Source organism: Arachis hypogaea, chromosome 5 (genome assembly GCF_003086295.3).
Source record: "Arachis hypogaea cultivar Tifrunner chromosome 5, arahy.Tifrunner.gnm2.J5K5, whole genome shotgun sequence".
NCBI lineage: Eukaryota > Viridiplantae > Streptophyta > Magnoliopsida > Fabales > Fabaceae > Arachis > Arachis hypogaea.
The window spans coordinates 107,145,195-107,165,053 of record NC_092040.1 but is presented as its reverse complement, the minus strand read 5'-3'; the positions used below and the strand labels follow the sequence as shown (position 1 = coordinate 107,165,053).

Below are 19,859 nucleotides of genomic sequence, written 5' to 3'. Positions count from 1 at the left end.
AAGTTCGTTTCGCCAGAAAAAGGGAATAAGGTCTTTTTGTCGTTGGTGGTATCTTTTGAATCCTTGATAATGATGTTCACATTTGTTGAAAGGACTTTCAAACTTGATTTTTTTAAAAATTTTGTGGTTTCTTATTCTTCTTTATGTTCTACGGGTTATTTCTCTTTGGTTTTCACTAAAGATATTGCCAGGGAAGATGAAGTGTCCATTTTTGTATAAGTTGAATAGAGATAGATTTAATTACTAATTTCCTGAATTTGATTAGAATGAGAAAGGAAAATCACTTGATAATGTATGATCCGAAAATAATTGGTTCATTTAAATAAAGATGAGATTTTTTTTGAATAAGAAGTTTAATGGAAATTGGTGAAGGTGGTAGAAGTGTCTAATAGTAACATGAGAATGAGACAAGGTAGAACATACCAGAAAATTGCAAAGAGTGGTAAAGTTTAAAGCTTAGAGTTCTTCACGATAATGATGATGATGGAAGGAGAAGGTGAAGAGGAAAACTCTTGAAGATAACTGGTTTTGGAAATTTTTTGAATTTTAAATGAGAATGATATTTTAATTAAATAATTATGGAAAACTGAAGTGCAGAATAGAGAGAGAAGAGAGTAATTAATTAGTGACATGCGGGATGTGCATAATTAATGGGATCGGACTAATAGAGACGGTTATTAAGCATGTATATGGACTTTCTTTCTTATCTATTTGTTTATTCAAGATTAATTATTTTATCTTTAAAAAAGGATTTCGATGACAATAATAATTCTAGAGAGTAATTTGTTAGTCGAAGAATTTGATATTCGAAAAGTTTGTAGATTGAAGTGTTGTTGGTCGAATTACAAAGGAGGACAACTCAAAAGAAGGTGTCGATAGAAAGGGGTTTCGATTTGCCATAACTTGTCAAATAACGAGGTTAGCAGATAACATATTAAGATCGATGGTGTATTGCACAAAGACATTTACTTGACTTTGCATTTGGCGGAAACAATTATTTTTGGACTTCTCAGAGGCGACGTAAAATTGGTTGAATTGATCTATAAATTAAGGAAGTTCAAAAAAAGCAAGGTGTTTGAATTTTTCTTTAGAAAACACTCCTACATACTCACATCCCAACAAATATCAGAGCTTATTTCGAGTTCATTTATGTAGAATTCCTTTCCTGTGTTAATTTTCTTTTCAAATTCTTGTAATTTTCTTTCATGCAATTTATTTCCTTTCTATAAAGGAATTGCTTTTTCTCTTTAATTGATTTAATATATCTATCAAAATGACATGCGAGTTATTTTACACAATTTTTAATTTTTTTAACCATGACATAATTACTAAGCATTACATAACCACCATGGCTTGCATGATTGGAGCATAAGTGGCAAAAAAATTATATTAATAAGTCGTTTAATTTTCTTAACAAATCCTTTCATAAATCAGTATTCCGTGTACAATTAATTACATTTGGATATATTGATTTATGAAAACATTGAAAATTAAAACGACTTAACAATATAAAATAGAAGAAATATAAAATCAAACATGAATGATAGTAAAGAACTAACTTTAATAATTATTATGGATTTTCTCTAAACTTTTATTACTGTTAATTACTGCAGATAGGTGACAAATTCAACGTGACAATGAATGGTTTAGTGAAAAAACTGAGACTGTCTATCTTGGAGTCCCCTAATGATGATGAAGAACCACACAACATTCATTGATTCATGTTAGAGCGTCAAATAAGATAATAATTTTGATGAACTAAAATAATTTCTGAAAGTCCTTGCTTGAGAGTGTGAGTGTGATCCTGGCCAATTAGGGTGCTGTTATTATTTTGTTATTCATGACTTAATTTAAGGACAATAATTATGTGGCTATTTTTTTTACATATGGGTGATTTTAACGTAAGAAAAAATAAATGAGTGAATTTTTTTTTTGGTCATACAATGAGTAAATTTATTTGATTGTGGCATACTGGCATTTATTGGGGTCAATGTTAGTTGATTTTTTTTTATTGGGGTCGCTAGTGGACTTGTACTATTATTATTATTATTATTATTATTGGAATAAGAGGGTTTTATTTTTTATTTAACTTGTAGGTAAGTACTATTATTATTATTATTATTATTATTATTATTATTATTATTAGAAAAAGTCTAGGGGCCATCAATTTTATTGAATTTTGGCCAGCATGTAACCAGCAAAAAAAGGTGAGTCATTGGATGAAATTTCACACCAATCTCACACTATTAAATTATCATTAATGACTATTTGATGACTACCAATTACAAAAGTTGCTAGCCTAACATTGCTCTTATTATTATTGGAATAAGAGGGTTTTTATTTTTTATTTAACTTGTAGGTGTGACTATGTGAGAATATAGAGTTCGTTTGATCAGTGTTTATGTTTATTAGAGATATAAATATGGTGGTGCATGTTTATTGTTTATTTGACGAAAGACAAATTTTTTATAGATACAGTAGCACACTAATGCATATATAATAGATATATTTAGCGTTTTGCAAAATATTAAAATATAAAAACACAACAAATTAGACACAATTTTTACACATATTTTTATCCCTTATTATTATTATTAATTTTTCATATACTAATTTTATCCCTAATAATACCACAACCTCTTTGCTTCTCATGGAGGTGCAGCTTGTTGCCATTAATAGTTGAATTTATTGTTAAAATTATTAGAATGTTTTGTTATTTAAATTATTTAATTTTAATTATGAATGATGGTGAAAAAGAAAAATAAGTGGTAATAGATAAAATATTTGGGTGGTGATAATAAAGATAAATGATAAGAATATTACAGATTTTTCAATATTTTAATGTAGTTTGTGTATTTATTTTACCAAATATAAAATATACATCCATATATTTAATTTGTATCTATGTCTTTTTAATCTGTATTTTAGTATTTATATCTCATAGTATACATTAACCAATAGAAAGTATAGTCATAGTTGCATTTTGTTTTTTCGCTAAAACTTCGGCTGAGAATTTTATTAGCAATCATGGCCATATTAAGCTTATTCTGTTATGGATAAACTTCATTCGGAAAAAATAAACATATTCAATTTTGACAAATAAAAATAAAATTAAAGACTTATTCAATTTTGACAAATAAACTTTTACATAATTTATATTAAAAAAAAGTTACTTTTTATACATAAAAAATAAAAAATGCTGATAATTTTATTTATTAATTGATGAATAAAATTTGTCTTTGAACTTACGAAAAATAATAATTTACTATTTTTGTTTATGAAAATTAAAGTACTGATAGATTTATTCATAAATAAAATTAATGATTGAATAAACTAATTTTTATTTTGTTATTAGATTTTTTTATTAATAATAAATATAAATTTATTTAATATATTTTTTTATAATGAAAGTATATAAAGAATACATAATAATATATAGGGCAAAAAATATAAATAAGCCAAGTGGAGCACAATATTACACAAATCCGCCAAAGCCAAATCAGGTTCATGTATCAACCAAAACATGTTTATATGTAGTTCGAATCAGCTAAGCTCGAACTGCATTTTTATATAATTCGAATCTACATGATTCGAATTATACATGAGCTCAGCCACATCTAATTCGAATTCACCTGGTTCGAATTACACACTAACAGTAATTCGAACCATGTTGATTCGAATTACTCCCGAAGACACAATCCTATGTAATTCGAAACAGGTTGATTCGAATTACACCATGTATAGTTTGAATTAGCCTGGTTCGAATTATGAAGGACCAGATGAGTATATATATGGTGTAAATGTGAATTGATCTCATTAGAGGGGGAAAATGGCTAGTGAGGAGAGTTTTGTAGTCTTGGTTCACCATAGAGGAACGATTAAGAGGAAAACAAGATCCGGTGTGAAGTTCACTGATAAGGATCCTCTTAGTATTTTCATGAGACCTACGACGAGCTATGATGGCCTTGTTAATTCTGTACTGTAGAAATTTGGTCTGGAAGGCGTGAAACGGGTTAAGAAATTTTTCTATCACATTCCAATCTCGGTACTCTAAGAACTCGTGAAGTATGATTGTTTCACGATTGGGAGTGATGAGGACTTGCATGTCTTGGTTTACTGTCGCCGGTAGTTTCCCGAAGTGAGGACACCAGAACTGTTGGCGAAGTTGGTTGACGTGGTATCGAGCTCGGGGGGTTCAAACCGAAATACCCCACTGTAGCCACGGTAGTCGATTCTAACTCTAGACCTGCGGGTGCATCTTCCTACGTCCCTCTGTATGAACCTGCGGTCCAGCCTGTCGCATCCCCTTTGTTCGCTATGGATCTCAACGGAAGTGGAGGGGGTGAGGTTGGAATAGGTGATTTTGTGCCGACCCCTTTACAGTGTGCTACACCGGCTAGTCTTGGAGATGCATTGTTGGATGATCCAAAGGACGATGATATGGACCTGGATATCATTGCTGATGACAATGGCGATGATATTGGACCGAGTGAGCTTGTTGGGGCGGGAGGTGGTTCTAGCTCTGGCACACAGCAGTACCCTCCTCATTTTTCATCTTTGGACTTGGATGCCATGAGGCAGGAGGGGGTTCATGGGGAGCCTGCTGGATTTGGCGCGAGAGATACGGAAGGGTCTGCAGGTCTGACAGAGTTTCAGGTTGGTCAGCAATTTCAGGACAAAGATGAGGCCGTGTTAAATGTGAAGACTTACAGCATCCGACGCAGGGTACAATACAAGGTGGTGGAGTCTGACTATCGCCGGTATGTTGGAAAGTGTTATGAGTTTGGGAATGGGTGCACATGGTTGATTCGGCTTAGTCTCCAGCAGCGCAAGGGCATTTGGGAGGTCAAACGGTACAACGGACCACATACTTGTCTGGCGACCTCCATCTCCAGCGACCACATTAGTTTGGATTATCATGTGATCTCGGCATTCATCATGCCAATGGTTAGGGCTGATGCATCCGTAAGCATCAAGGTGCTCCTAAATGCCACGACCGCACATTTTGGGTTTAGGCCGATATACATGAGGGTCTGGTTAGCGAAGCAGAAGGCTGTTGTCCACATCTATGGTGATTGGGATGAGTCGTATAACGACCTCCCTAGGTGGGTGTTAGGAGTTCAGTTGACGATGCCTGGTACTGTTGCAGTCCTTAGAACGAGCCCTGTTCGAGTTGGGGGACAGGTGGACGACTCACAAGCTTATTTTCACCGACTGTTCTTGACATTTCCACCAAGTGTCGAGGTATTCCGTCATTGCAAGCCGTTGGTCAGTATTGACGGCACCCATTTGTATGGCAAGTATGGCAGAATGTTGCTCGTCGCGATTGCACAGGACGGGAACTCCAACATTTTGCCTATTGCATTTGCACTGTTTGAGGGTGAGAATGCAGAGTCCTGGTCCTTCTTTCTCTCCCACCTGCGTCAGCACATGACCCTGCCGGGGCTGCTGGTTATATCGGACAGGCATAACGGCATCAAGGCCGTCCTCGAGGCTCCAGACGGAGGATGGCTACCTCCAGCTGCCTACTGCGCATTCTGCATTCGACATGTGGCAGTAAATTTCGCCCTGACCTGCAAGGGCAAGGACGCAAGGAGGCTCCTTGTGAATGCAGCGTATGCTAAGACCGAGGTGGAATTCGATTACTGGTTTGATATTCTGCGGTCTGAGGACCCTGCCATGTGTGAGTGGGCGAACCGGATTGAGTATTCATTGTGGACACAGCATCGTGATGAGGGTCGGAGATTCGGGCACATGACGACAAATATCTCCGAGTGTGTTAACTCAATACTCAAGGGGGTCAGGAATCTATCTGTGTGCTCGCTGGTCAAGGCAACTTATGGTAGGTTGGCCGAGTTATTCGTCCGCAAGGGACGAGAGGCTGAGGCCCAGCTGGGTACTGGCCAACAATTCAGTCAACACTTGGTGCAGTGTATCGAGGCTAATCTGAAGAAGGCGAAGTACTTCACGTTGACTTTGTACGATAGAGATAACTCGGAGTTCACCGTCGCGGAGACGACTCCTATTGGTTCATTCTCACTGGGTACCTACAGGGTTTCACTTGGGTCACAGACATGTGATTGCGGATACTTTTCAGGCACATCATTTTCTGTGTCCGCACGCCCTGGCATGCTGTGACTATTCACGGCTAACTTGGCAGCCTTATGTCCATCAGGTGTATCGTCTTAGTTCGGTGTTCAGTGTGTACCGGATGGGGTTCACACCTCCCATCCCCGAGGGTTTCTGGCCACCCTACGATGGGCCGACAGAGATCCCAGACTCGAACAAGAGGCGTGCGAGCGAGGGTCATCCCAGGTCTACTAGGATATGGACCACTATGGACGAGACAGATCCGAACATGCCGAAGAGATGTGGCCTCTGTCGGCAACCTGGACACACACGTCGGAGTTGCCCACAGGTTGGAGGACCAAGCCTTTCGGGGAGACATGATTAGGTGTAGTGTTAGCTGTATTACTATGTTGAGTTCACATTCGCTTTTAGATTCCAGTGTTTTATGTTTTCTTAGTTATTCATTGTTGAGAGAATTAAATTGTTAAAGTTAATGTCATGTACTTTTCATGGGTTATTCATTACTGAATGTGTTCCACATCCAACGTGTAGTATCACATCTCCGATAAACACATAATGCAATAACGAAACATTCAAATGAAATGATTCATGATAACCAAAATATCGAAGTAACTTAAATAAACAATGTACACCCATTTTCAAAGTAACTGAAAGACGATACAGCAATAAGGGAACATAAACATAAATATCCAAAATACAACTCTGATGCTACACATACATGAAAGACATAGCTGAAGGTGGCTATCATACAACACTGATCATGAAAGACATAAATAAAGGTGGCTAAGATACATCACTGACCATGGAAAAAAGTCATACAGCATAGAGAAAACATCTAAATAGGTGCGAACCGGTGCCACAACGACGGGGAACCCGTGTCCTAGATTCTCTTCGCATAAGCAGCTCCTCGTCCTCGATCTCATCCTCATCGTCATTTGGTGCTGGCTGTGCAGTTGGCCTAGGCTGGACATCTAACGGTCGTGAGGCAGACCCTGAAGGAAATGACTCTCCTCGGACGGGTGCCCTAGATGGCCCGGCAACTGAATGTAACCCAACAGTATATGCGGAAGGAGGGGAACGACCCAATGCAAAATAATCAGGAGTAGCCGCGGTAGGAGGCTCGTTCAAATCGACATCTAACGGTGCTTGTGTCCTTGTCACCGGACCCCACCAACGTGCCAGCTCATCCTCCTGCATGATGGCACTGATCTCATCTAGGAAGTGTGACCCCCCGAAATCTGCATCAAGACCATCACTGGCCAGCAATTCTTCATACATCGTCCTCAGGCTAACCCATGGGGTACTCTCCTGAAGTGTCTGGTCGTCACCGTGAACACCAACGAAGTAATCGTTGAGAGGACCTGATCCAAGTCTGCCGTCACGATGGCCAGAACCATCACCCATAGCAGACCGGTACCACTCGCCACCATGCCCGCCATGATGGGGACTAACACCCCCTACTCCAGCATCGCCTCCAACGTCTCCCCCGCTAGGACCCTGCTGATCGGTACCCACAGCACGTGCTCTCTATCTGCCTCCACGTCCTCGTCGTCTACCTCCACCTCTACCGGTCGCGTCACCCTCGTCCAAGGCCTGGTCTAGCCACCTCCACTCACGCTGGCTCCGTTGTGTCCCGACGCGAGCTCTCCTCTCAACCCGATGCCTATCCGGAATGTCGTTAACACGGTCCATGTCAGGAACTCGACCGGCACCCCTCTGCGTCGCCTCAACAGGAATTAAATAATACAACTCGAAATAGAATAGTCTGAGAATGGTACCTCGAGACCAATGGCCAGCTGAACGTATCGTACCCAGGAGGCCTAAATCCAGGAAAGCGCCAAAAGATCCAGGACTGAAGTAACTGTAAAGGGCTAGCTAACTTCACCACATGTTTGTTGGCCACTCGGCACATGCACCGGTACAACCATGCTAGTGCTGCCGAACCCCAGTTGTAGCCACCCATCTCCTCAATCCTAGCCATGTAAGGTAGCCATATGATGTGAATACGGTTACCGGTCTTGTCGGCAAACAGCTGAGTGTCCAACAACATCATGATATAGGCACAAGCAAAGCGTCTCACTGTCTCCTCATCGGCTTCCGCGGGGCACTCTCCAAAAGTCTCATAGAACCAACTGCAGTTCACTGCGAACTTCCAAATTTGGTTCGCAGGAGGTAACATGCCAAGCAACTCCTGGAACCACACCCAAGCTGGGCGGCCACCCTAGATGTATATATGAAAATTTGTTAGGCAACCACTGACATAACGTTCGTCCACTGGCAACCCCAACTGATACGCCACGTTCTGAAGTGTGATCGTGCACTCTCCGAACGGCATGTGGAATGTGTGCGTCTAGGGACGCCACCGCTCGACGAAGGCACTGATAAGGGGCTCATCTAATTGGAACCATCTATCGTTCAATCTCGCAAGATGGTATAATCCGACCATTTGCAAGTACGAAATGTACCTCTCATCGAGTCGCATTTCCTGCTGCCGCCGCATGCTCGAGATGCATCGCTGGGGCTGCGCATAAGATGGACCGCATAATTAGAACCACTCACAAAAACCGCTAAGAATAACCACTAACACCATAAACCACTTACGGAAACCGCTAACAAAACCACATTCAAAACCAATATAATAAACCACTAGCAAAACTGCATGCATAAACCGCTAAGATGAACCACTAACATAAACCACATGCAAATCTACCAACCAAAACCACATGCAAAACCACTAACATTAATCGCATGCAAAACCACTGAATAAACCACTTCAAATACCACTAACATAAACCGCTAACATAAACCATCAACAAAACCGCATACAAAACCACTAAAATAAACCACTAACATAAAACACTTACATAAACCGCCTACAAAACCGCATACAAAACCACTAAAATAAACCACTTGCAATACCACTAAAATAAACCACTAACATAAACCGCCAACAAAACCGCATGAAAAACCACTAACATAAACCACTAGCAATACCACTAACATAAACCGCTAACATAAACCGCCAACAAAACCGCATGCAATACCACTAAAATAAACCACTTCCAATACCACTTAATTAAACCACTAACATAAACCACTCACATAAACCACATGCAAAACCATTACAATAAACCACCGTCAAAAAATTTTCTATCCACTAACCTCGTCGTTGATGACCCCAGCTATATGAGCAACTCCATCCAAACGATATAGCCTATCCAGATCGTCTCCCATCAGCTGAGTACTCTGCTCGAGTCTTTGTCGGAGCGAATTTGGGTTGCTTTCTCTGGAATTTGGTAGGTTCTGAGAATGGAAGAGTGATTCGAATGAGGTAGGTTCGAACTCTTTTTATAGTCGAATCCAGTGTAATTCAAAATAGCCTCATTCGAATTCGAATCAGGTTGATTCGAATTAGTGTGTGTGCGCGTGTAGATTCGAATTACATGTATTCCAAGTTTGAATTTACTTGATTCGAACTACATAAAGACGTGATTTGATTGATTCATGAATCACTTTTTAATTTGGCTGATTTGAATAATATTCTCTTCTCATTGGCTTAATTATGTGATTTGCTCTCTAATATATAAGGTACAAAAATAATTCAGCAAATATTTTTTTAAAAAAATTCATATGAATAAATGCCAACCAAGTGAGATTCTCGTAAAGAGAGTGTCATCCGAAAATAATCTCGTACTTACTAAAATATCTCTAAAAAATGGAGGGCAATCTTGCTCCTTAATTCCAATAGATGAAATGACATTGTAAATCCAATAAGTGTGAAATCAGCATCAAGGATATTAATTTTTTTAATTAAAAGAAGGAATAGATTATTGGATGCCAGTCAATATAACAAGAAGAAAATAATTAGTATTACAAACTCAGATAAAACAAACATAAATTTTAATATGTTATTGCTTTTTACTTTTACCATTAGCATGTGGTTGATTTTTATTACATAATATGTGTAATTATTAAAATAATTTATTTATTTAATAATAATAATAATAATAATAATAATAATAATAATAATAATAATAATAAATAAATAAATAAATAAATAAAATATTATAAAATGTGAAAATTTAATTTTTCATTTATTTTGTGTACTTCTATATTCTTTATGTACTTTTTTTATTGTGTTTTTTTTGTTATATTTAATACATGTCTATTCTTTTATATTGAATCTTATAATGGTTATTGTATTTATTATATAATTATTTTTTTATTTTGATTTATTCTTTATCATATCTTAGAATTATGGCTCTAAAAAAATGAAAAAATGTACGAAAATTAAAAATATCCATTAAGGTAATGATTTTACAACATAGTCAACAAAAATTATTTTTGTAGTGATATTTTGAGAAAGATAAAGATAAATTGACTAATATCAATAGTCTATTAGTTTTACTCTCAACATATTAAAGAAAATTAATTGAAACGAAACCTAAAAGGAGATGATGTATTAAGATAAATACAGCAAGAATGTATGTTTAATTAAAGGAAAACCTAATATTCAATCAAATGTGTAATTAATTGTAATTATATTAAAAAATTATTTTAAAATGGTTGCTATTGTTATTTTATTAGATAAATAATTGTTAGTATACATATTACAATGTAAAATTTTTCATCTTGATGTTGTTAGTTATTATAGGATAATTTATAGTCTTATAATCCTTAGGTATTAAAAAATTAAAAATCTTTGATTATCATTTTACCAGAGAGAGAATTTATTAAATAATTATTTGAGTGATTAACAAATTGAGCAACTAAGAGAAGATCCAGTAAGCCTAATACATCTTAGGATTGGTCCACTAAATAAGAAGAATTGTCATACAATAACTTTTAATATTTTAGAGTTGGTGATTATATATAAATGATTATGTCACAAAAAATATGTATAGAATTTATAGCGCTGTGTATTCTCTGTTTTCTTTCTGTACTCTTTATTTTTTTAAGTTATAATTTTATCCTACAACTGAATGATTTAAAAGTTTTCTTATAATTTGTTTTCTTAGTGGTAATTTTGAGAAAGATAAAATTAAATAGATTAATATCAATAATTTATTAATTTTATTCTCGATATGTTACTGAACATTGATTGGAACGAAATCTAAAAAAAATGAGGTATTAAGATAAATACAGTAATAATTTATGTTTAATTAAATTTAAACTTAATATTCAATAAAATGTGTAATTAATTGTAGTTATATTAAAAAAATTTAAACATATTTAAAAAAATTATTCTTAAATTGTTGATATTCTCCACGTAGTGAGATAAGGCTTTGTTGTTGTTGTTATTGTTGATATTATTATTTTGTTAGATACATAATTGTTAGTATACATATTACAATATAAAATTTGTCATCTAAACGATGTTAGTTATTATAGGATAATTTATAGTCTTATTATACTTAGTTATTACGAAATTAAAAATTTTTAATTATTATTTTTAATTAATCTTTGAAATTTTTTAACTATGATTTTATGCTTCCTTTAGGTATTTTTAATTTTATAATTGGAATAAAAATATGGTTAAGTTTTTTGATAATTGAACTTAATAAAAATGCATATAATTAAATAACTAATAAAATAATAATCAAAAGTTATACATTATAATATAATTTAATAATTGTAAAAAAGAGTGAGAGAGAGTACAAAGAGAAAAAATAGAAGCAATATTTGTTGATTAATTACTCTAAACTAATTCTTAATAGATTAGTTTATTATACATATCATCTTTAGCAATTATAATCTTTTATAATATGATGTCGTAGTTATGTAAAACTTTTAGTGTGTATTAATTCTTTTAATTTTGAGTGGTGTACAAATTATAAGAGATAACTGTATTAAGTTAATATCATTGGGATATATAAAATTTGTTAATTAGAATTAAGAGTAATTATTCAAATTAGTTTTTAAGGATTTTAAAAGTAAATATTTTAGTTTTTAAAAAAATTAATACAGATAGATAAATTAGTTTTCGATTTATTTTTTGACAGACTAAGAATTTTAAAAACAAACATTTTATTCTCAAAAAATTTAATATACAGGTAAATTTCAAACTTTTTTTTTCATGAGACATAACAGTCTTCTATCAGACATAACGTTGTCTGTATATTAATTTTTTTGGGACTAAAATATCTGTTTTTAAAATTATTGGAATTAATCTGGGTAATTATTCTGTCGAAAAATAAATTGAGAACTAATTTGTCTGTCTGAATAAAACTTTGGGGATTGATCTATGTATTAATTTTTCTTAAAGACTAAAATATCCACTTTTAAAATTTTTGGAGACTGATTTGGATAATTACTCTAGAATTAATTAAGATGTCATAATAATTATATTATTTTACAAATTTATATAAAACAAAACCACTTATTAAATACTAACTAATTTTTAATAAGCTAGCTCCTCCACATCGAGCTTAAACTGCTTCTTCCAGTTTTTTTTTCAGCTTTTTTTTTATCTAGATCATCCTCTTCTTTTTTCATAGGAGATTCCAAATGGAATCCCTTCTCCCTATTTTTTTCATCTTCAATAGAAGATAAGCGGTTGGGATGTGACTTTCTAAGGACAATTTCAACATTAATTTCGAACACATCTTCAAAATCATACTCATTTCGTCAAAAATTTCATTTTTTATGAAAGAACCAAACACATTGAAATAAGCTGTCATATTGTTCGTGAAAAATATTTATTTGGTCTCATTCATCTTATGTCGATTCAGTTCAAAAACCAACTTGCAAATTTCCTCACCAAAGTTCTACACTGGATCCTTTTTCTACTAATGTTTTCAAGCTACGATTATTAGATTTATACAATTCTTACTTGTAAGAGGGTGTTACCTAAATTACTTTTTAATTAATACATTATAAGAATTTATCAGAATAGCAACTGATTTTAGCGACGGAAAAATTTGTCGCTAATAGCGACTAATTTAGCAACCGATATAAGATTTATAGGAGAAAAAAATTTTGTCGCTAAATCGGTCGCTAAGTTTTATTCATCGACCGATTTTAGAGACCAACAAAACTGGTCACTGATAGCAAATAATTTGGCGACCAATAATATTTTCCTTCGACCAAAATGAAATTGATCGCTAAAATCGGTCGCTATTTTTTAGTTTAGCTACCGATTTAGCAACCAAAAACAGAAAATTTCATCTTTGGTTCATTTGGCCACAAAATCGGTCGCTATTTTTTAATTTAGCGACCGATTTAGCAACCAACAAAGAAATAGGCTAAAATTAGTTGGTCGCTACGTTAAGTTAGCGACCAATTATACAATATTGTTTTAAAGATGTAGTCACTAAATCAGTCGCTATTTCAAAATTTAGCGACCGATTCAGCAACAGAAATGCAAAAATAGTGTTATAAACTAATCTGTCGTTAATTCAGTCTTTAGTTTAAATAAAAGAAAGTTAATGAGTTAATCTAACCCTAACCAAGTAACACCATCCTCAAATCCCTCACACTTCTCACTAACCCTAATGTGACCATCACCGGAAGCACAACACCCTCTTCATTTGTGTCATCGTCTACTTCCTGAAGCCATCAACCTTCTTCGTCGCTGGCTCACCGTCTCTCACGTTCTTTTCACTGTCAAGCTCTTACTGTTTCTCTCAGCTCGATCTCGATCTAACTCTAACGATCTTTCTCACCTTGATCTCGATCTCACTCTCCGCTGCCGCTTCTAACTCACATCGCCTTTCCTTATTGCTCCGTCGCAAGAAGGTATTCTCCTTCTCTCCCCGTCGATTTGAGTTTTGCTACCTTTGATTTGTTTTCTGTATGTAATTAATGGTTCTATTTTTAGCGACCAATTTTATTAGCAACCTATTTTCTCAGCGACCAAAAAAATGGTTGCCATTTAGTGACCTATTTTATTAGTGATCGATTTAGCAACTAATATCGTTTGACACTAGTTTGGTAGCATTGGTTGAAAATCGGTCGCTAATATCGGTTGCTAATGGTTAGCGACCGAAGTTGGTCGCTATTTTCAAACTAGCGACTAATATTTTAGTGACCACCAGAATCAGTCGCTAAATTGGTCGCTACTTTGGTAATTTTTTGTAGTGTTAAATTCTAATTCGTTATTTTCCTTCCAAAGTTTTTGGACTGTGTTAAAGGTATTTGTTATTTTCTTTAAATTGAAGTCATTCACTTTATTTCTTGTCATTTTAAATTCAAGGAATTTAATTTTTCATCTTTTTGTACCCTTTATTTTGTTCAAAATGGTGTCTTTGAGTGCATTTTTAAAAAATTGATATCCATAAAAAAAGTAAATTTCGTTCCCAAATCATAAATATCAAATCAACCCAAATTTACTAAAAATTTACATAACAATATGAAATAGCAAAGAAACTAAAAAAAATGCATTAAAGACAAGAATGATAAACTCCTTGCCAATTTCACCCATTCCCATCGTTCGATTCGGTTAGTACCGTTGAGGTCGTGGAAGTTGATCTTGCAACGTGTGGGTGGTTTAGTTGCATCCATGGTGGTTATTCCATGCAGCCTTGGCATTTTGATGGCATATATGTGCGGTGACATGAGTTTAAGCCTGATTGTGTGCAATGTAGTTGAAGGAGGGAGAGTAGTATCTATAGCAAATTATAGTGGAATCCTATGCTTGTGCAATGGACATGTATGACCACTTGCTATTCATAAGTTTGTATAAGCATGGTACGGACCTAGCATTGGTTCACTGGTTTCTCGGTTCAACCAAGAAGAAACCTATTGAAGCGATAGGACCGGTCAAAGATAGTTAAAAATGCATTTAGACATGAAGAAATATGAACTTAACCTTTAAATCCAAAGATGAACACGGCTTCCACAAATGTTAATAAAGAAGTTATAATCCAGTGAATGTGAAGTAATAATATAAGGTTCTATATATTTTTACCTTCAAAAGATTTACATTGAAAGGTGCAATTAAGGTTAATTTTTTTCATTTCAGTACCTAATTAACTAGTCTACATTTCATGATGTTCCCTTTTCCTTGGTTAAAGTATATTGATTAAATCTCGACAGTGTCGCAATGGCGCTCCGGTTTGGCCGGTTGCACACCGGTTTTCTCAGGCTTAGGTTTGGTGCCAAAGTCGCTTTTCCATTTGCACTCAGCCGACTTGGATGCGACGTCTGGAATGACAGACCTATCTGCACTCTGTAAGATTCATTAGGAAAAGGGCACACGTTAATTACCATTTTGGACAAGGAGAAGGTGGTGCGGGTATACATTCATGTAATGGATTAGTCATGCAAGTATATCATTTGCTATTTAGAGAAACTGGTTAGGGTAATATGGTCCAACTTTGTAATCGGTCTAAATTAAAGTTAGCACCGCCTCGACATTGCTAGAAGAAAAGCTCCAATGTCTATGGTCTTTTAGCCAGTTGCGATAGGGCGTAATGTCCATTATTTTCTGAGCCCCCATGTGATTTCGAAAGCGCTGGAGACTGTTTAGTAGCATGCAGGACTCTTATAAAGCTAGGAGACAAGAGTTACCAAGTGGGGGAGTCTTCCGTACCCGTGAGGGCCAACTGAGAGCGGACACATTCATCCTCGCGTGCAAGAAAGTATTCCTGGTCCAAGTCACGTGTCCTTGTACCCCAAGTAAGTATAATCGTGATTACGCTATATCTCACAATTTACTTCTTTTTTAAGCATAGACCACATCTTTGGAATGCACCATCGTTCTGTTTTGTCATAACTATTGATACCCTATACATATCCCCATGCTTGTGTTAGTGTTAGATTCACAGCATCTTTCATCGTGACTTTGGGGAGCTAGTGATTTAATAGGTAGCAAACTTTAGTGATGTGGATATGTGAATTTGTCTTTAATTTGCACGAGATAATTGGAAATTAGGTCGTCTCTGAATTTATTTTACAGAATCTTGCTATCCATGGACACAGGGAAAGTGGTCTTTCGTGTCATCATTCCTAATTTCTGGAAGAGAAACGGCGTCTTTTCAAGGTATGCGAAATGTTGGGCTGCATTAACCTAAACGAAGATGTGTGGTTTTTTTTTTGGACATGAAGATGTGTGGTTTTTAAGTCCTTGCTAGCATATAACAAATTTTTTCTAACTGGCTCTTAGTTAATTTCACCCAAAAACACAATGCATGGTTACAACGGGCTTATATTGCATAAGCCCAAGTGATGAGAGATACATGTCTTCAAATTAGAAGGAGGGAGGTAAGAAAGGAAAAAAAGGACTGGGCTTACTTGTAGCCCACTTCTACGTTCAGTATTCTGAATTGGACCACCTAAGAAAGCAACCTAACATGGAAGGCAATCATTGAGGGCGGGTTTACATGGTAACCCGATCCAAGGTGGGGGAGGGGGTGATTGAACGCACAGCTTGGGTTAGTCTTGTAGGTATCGAAGATGTTAACGAGGTCGGTGCGAAAGATTGAACCCATCGCAACTTGACTGGCGGTAAAACCCCAACCGGCGTCAACTAATACGAGTCGGATCCCCATCCTCCACGCTCCCATCATGAGACCAAAGGGGACGGCCCCTCAGCCACTGCATGGCCTCGCGTCACTTGTTCTCGGGGTCGGGGATATACCCATGCGGCCGAGCTTTAGCCGACGTCAGCTTGAACGGCGACCTTGTCTGCCTTTGCCGGTATATGCACAAGCACGGAGTCCTTCGTCGGCGAACGCTGCTGGAAGGCGCCGGCACCGGCCACGGGGTCCCTAGACCGCAATCCATGGTCACATCACTTCTTGCCACAAGGGGTTATCGTTTTCAAGGGAATGGGGCTGAGTGTATATCGAGTCTTGGATCTGTTGTGCCTCACCGGTTGAATGAGGCATTTTTCTCTTATTTGGCCTGTTTGGATGTTGCACTGTGTGGTTATGAATTTGATGCTGTGAAGTTCTCTCGATGTCATTTTTGGGTTTACAAACAAATACAATAAAATTGCCAATACGGGGCTATAGGAGACTTTGTGATTTTCCTCATTTACTGGGTTACTTGAGATTTATGGTGTTTTTCGGTTTGAGCTCCTTCTCTGTCGGTTTTCTTTCGAAAAACACAGCGTATATGATAAATTATGCATTATTCTTTCATGAATGTGACCTTATCTATTTCCAATTTTCTGAGCCCCCATGTGATTTCGAAAGCGCTAGAGACTGTTTAGTAGCATGCAGGACTCTTATGAAGCTAGGAGACAAGAGTTACCAGGTGGGGGAGTCTTCCGTACCCGTGAGGGCCAACTGAGAGCGGACACGTTCATCCTCGCGTGCAAGAAAGTATTCCCGGTCCAAGTCACCTGTCCTTGTACCCCAAGTGAGTATAATCGTGATTACGCTATATCTCACAATTTACTTCTTTTTTAAGCATAGACCACATCTTTGGAATGCACCATCGTTCTGTTTTGTCATAACTATTAATACCCTATACATATCCCCATGCTTGTGTTAGTGTTAGATTCACAGCATCTTTCCTCGTGACTTTGGGGAGCTAGTGACTTAATAGGTAGCAAACTTTAGTGATGTGGATATGTGAATTTGTCTTTAATTTGCACGAGATAATCGGAAATTAGGTCGTCTCTGAATTTATTTTACAGAATCTTGCTATCCATGGACACAGGGAAAGTGGTCTTTCGTGTCGTCATTCCTAATTTTTGGAAGAGAAACGGCGTCTTTTCAAGGTATGCGAAATGTTGGGCTGCATTAACCTAAACGAAGATGTGTGGTTTTTTTTTTTGGACATGAAGATGTGTGGTTTTTAAGTCCTTGCTAGCATATAACAATTTTTTTCTAACTGGGCTCTTAGTTAATTTCACCCAAAAACACAATGCATGGTTACAACGGGCTTATATTGCATAAGCCCAAGTGCAAAGAGATACATGTCTTCAAATTAGAAGGAGGGAGGTAAGGAAGGAAGAAAAGGACTGGGCTTACTTGTAGCCCACTTCTACGTTCAGTATTCTGAATTGGACCACCTAAGAAAGCAACCTAACATGGAAGGCAATCATTGAGGGCGGGTTTACATGGTAACCCGATCCAAGGTGGGGGGAGGGGGTGATTGAACGCACAGCTTGGTTTAGTCTTGTAAGTATCGAAGATGTTAACGAGGTCGGTGCGAAAGATTGAACCCATCACAACTTGACTGGCAGTAAAACCCCAACCGGCGTCGACTGATACGAGTCGGATCCCCATCCTCCACGCTCCCATCATGAGACCAAAGGGGATGGCCCCTCAGCCACTGCATGGCCTTGCGTCACTTGTTCTCGGGGTCGGGGATATACCCATGCAGCTGAGCTTTAGTTTTCGTCAGCTTGAACGGCGACCTTGTCTGCCTTTGCCGGTATATGCACAAGCACGGAGTCCTTCGTCGGCGAACGCTGCTGGAGGGCGCCAACACCGGCCACGGGGTCCCTAGACTGCAATCCATGGTCACATCACTTCTTGCCACAAGGGGTCATAGTTTTCAAGGGAATGGGGCTGTATTGTGCAGCACGAATGCTGAAGTGTATACTTTGCGTTTCGATGCAGGCGTCCCCGTCGTCTCTCGTTTGGCCCAAAGCCAAGCGACAATGTTGCACATGAAATGAAGGGATCCTTGCCGCTCCCCCTTCCAGCTCGAGATGTTCCTTGCTGTGTGTCCAAAAATGGCTGACGACAAGCCCTATCAGATAAGCAAGTGCTTACTTCCTTGTCGGTTTGGTGAGATTATGATATGAACGTTGTGTGCTGTGTCGTGCATTGTGGTACATGATAACGGTTTAGTTGACATTGTTCTTTCAGGGTAACTCTGGAAGTGGACGACGAGCCACTCGTCTCGGCACCAAGCTGCGATTCCGTGTGTCTAGGGTCCAACAATGTAAGCATCAAAGACCAGTCTTTCGATGCCGTCCTTGTTGGCCGCACCCTTCGTGATTACTAAAATGCATTCTTAAATCCTCGCAGGAACATATTCCCATAGCAATGAGCGTGGTTAGTAGCGTATCCGGGATGCAATCCGATATCAGGAGATTGTCCGAAGCCATTCGTCGCCATGATGCGGTGGTGCAAGGGATGCTGTCAACCTTCTAACCCAACAAAAGTCTTCAATCTGTCGAAGGGAAAGCGACATCAATCGGTCCAAAGGGAATGAGACAACCACGAAACCTATGAGCAAGAGTTATCGTGGGGAAAAAAACACAGCCGCCTGATCCGGCATCAACTCCCATAATCGACACCACCTTCACTGTTGATCACATCCTTTTTTTCACCAAGAGAAACAAGAAGCCCACCCGAAAACTGTTCCCAACTCGAAAAGCGCTGCGATCTATGCATGTCCCCGAAGTGGTGCGTACCCAGCCACCTTTTGTATTTCTTTGAATTGTAGTTGATTCTAATTTATTTTCTTCACTGGTAGTCACGACATAATCATGTTGCACCATTTTTAGGTGGATCTAAACTCAGACGACGACCCGGAGAAGACAGCGCGGCACACTAAATCCAATAGGGGCTTGGAGACATCAGGACTAGCTAGACAGCGAGGGCGTGATGCACCTGCCCTAGAAAAAGAAGGAGTCATGAACTTAGGCCGGCTACTAAGCATGAAAGTCGAACGCATTCCAAAGGTGATTAAGTATATATGGGTAATCAAATGAGTAGTTCTAACTGCCTAGTCTGCTCAGGGTGTCGCATCCGCTTGAACTGAGTGATTTTCATTATTATTTGTAGTCCATGAACTTCTTCCCGCCAAACAACGAAATGAATTTGTCAGGTGTGAAGTTGGTCGTTGCAACTTATATCTTCGAT

At 37.5% G+C, this 19,859-nt stretch overlaps 1 protein-coding gene across 1 annotated transcript; it reads left to right on the top strand.

Annotated features, from left to right (window-relative positions):
* The first annotated feature begins 4,317 nt into the window (after window positions 1-4,317).
* LOC112803956 (uncharacterized) lies at window positions 4,318-6,454 on the top strand. Its single transcript, XM_025847402.1, has 4 exons — window positions 4,318-4,497; window positions 4,582-4,853; window positions 5,016-6,054; window positions 6,176-6,454. Exons 1-4 carry the CDS (start codon window positions 4,318-4,320, stop codon window positions 6,452-6,454), a joined length of 1,770 nt encoding a protein of 589 aa, XP_025703187.1.
* The last annotated feature ends 13,405 nt before the right edge of the window (window positions 6,455-19,859 follow it).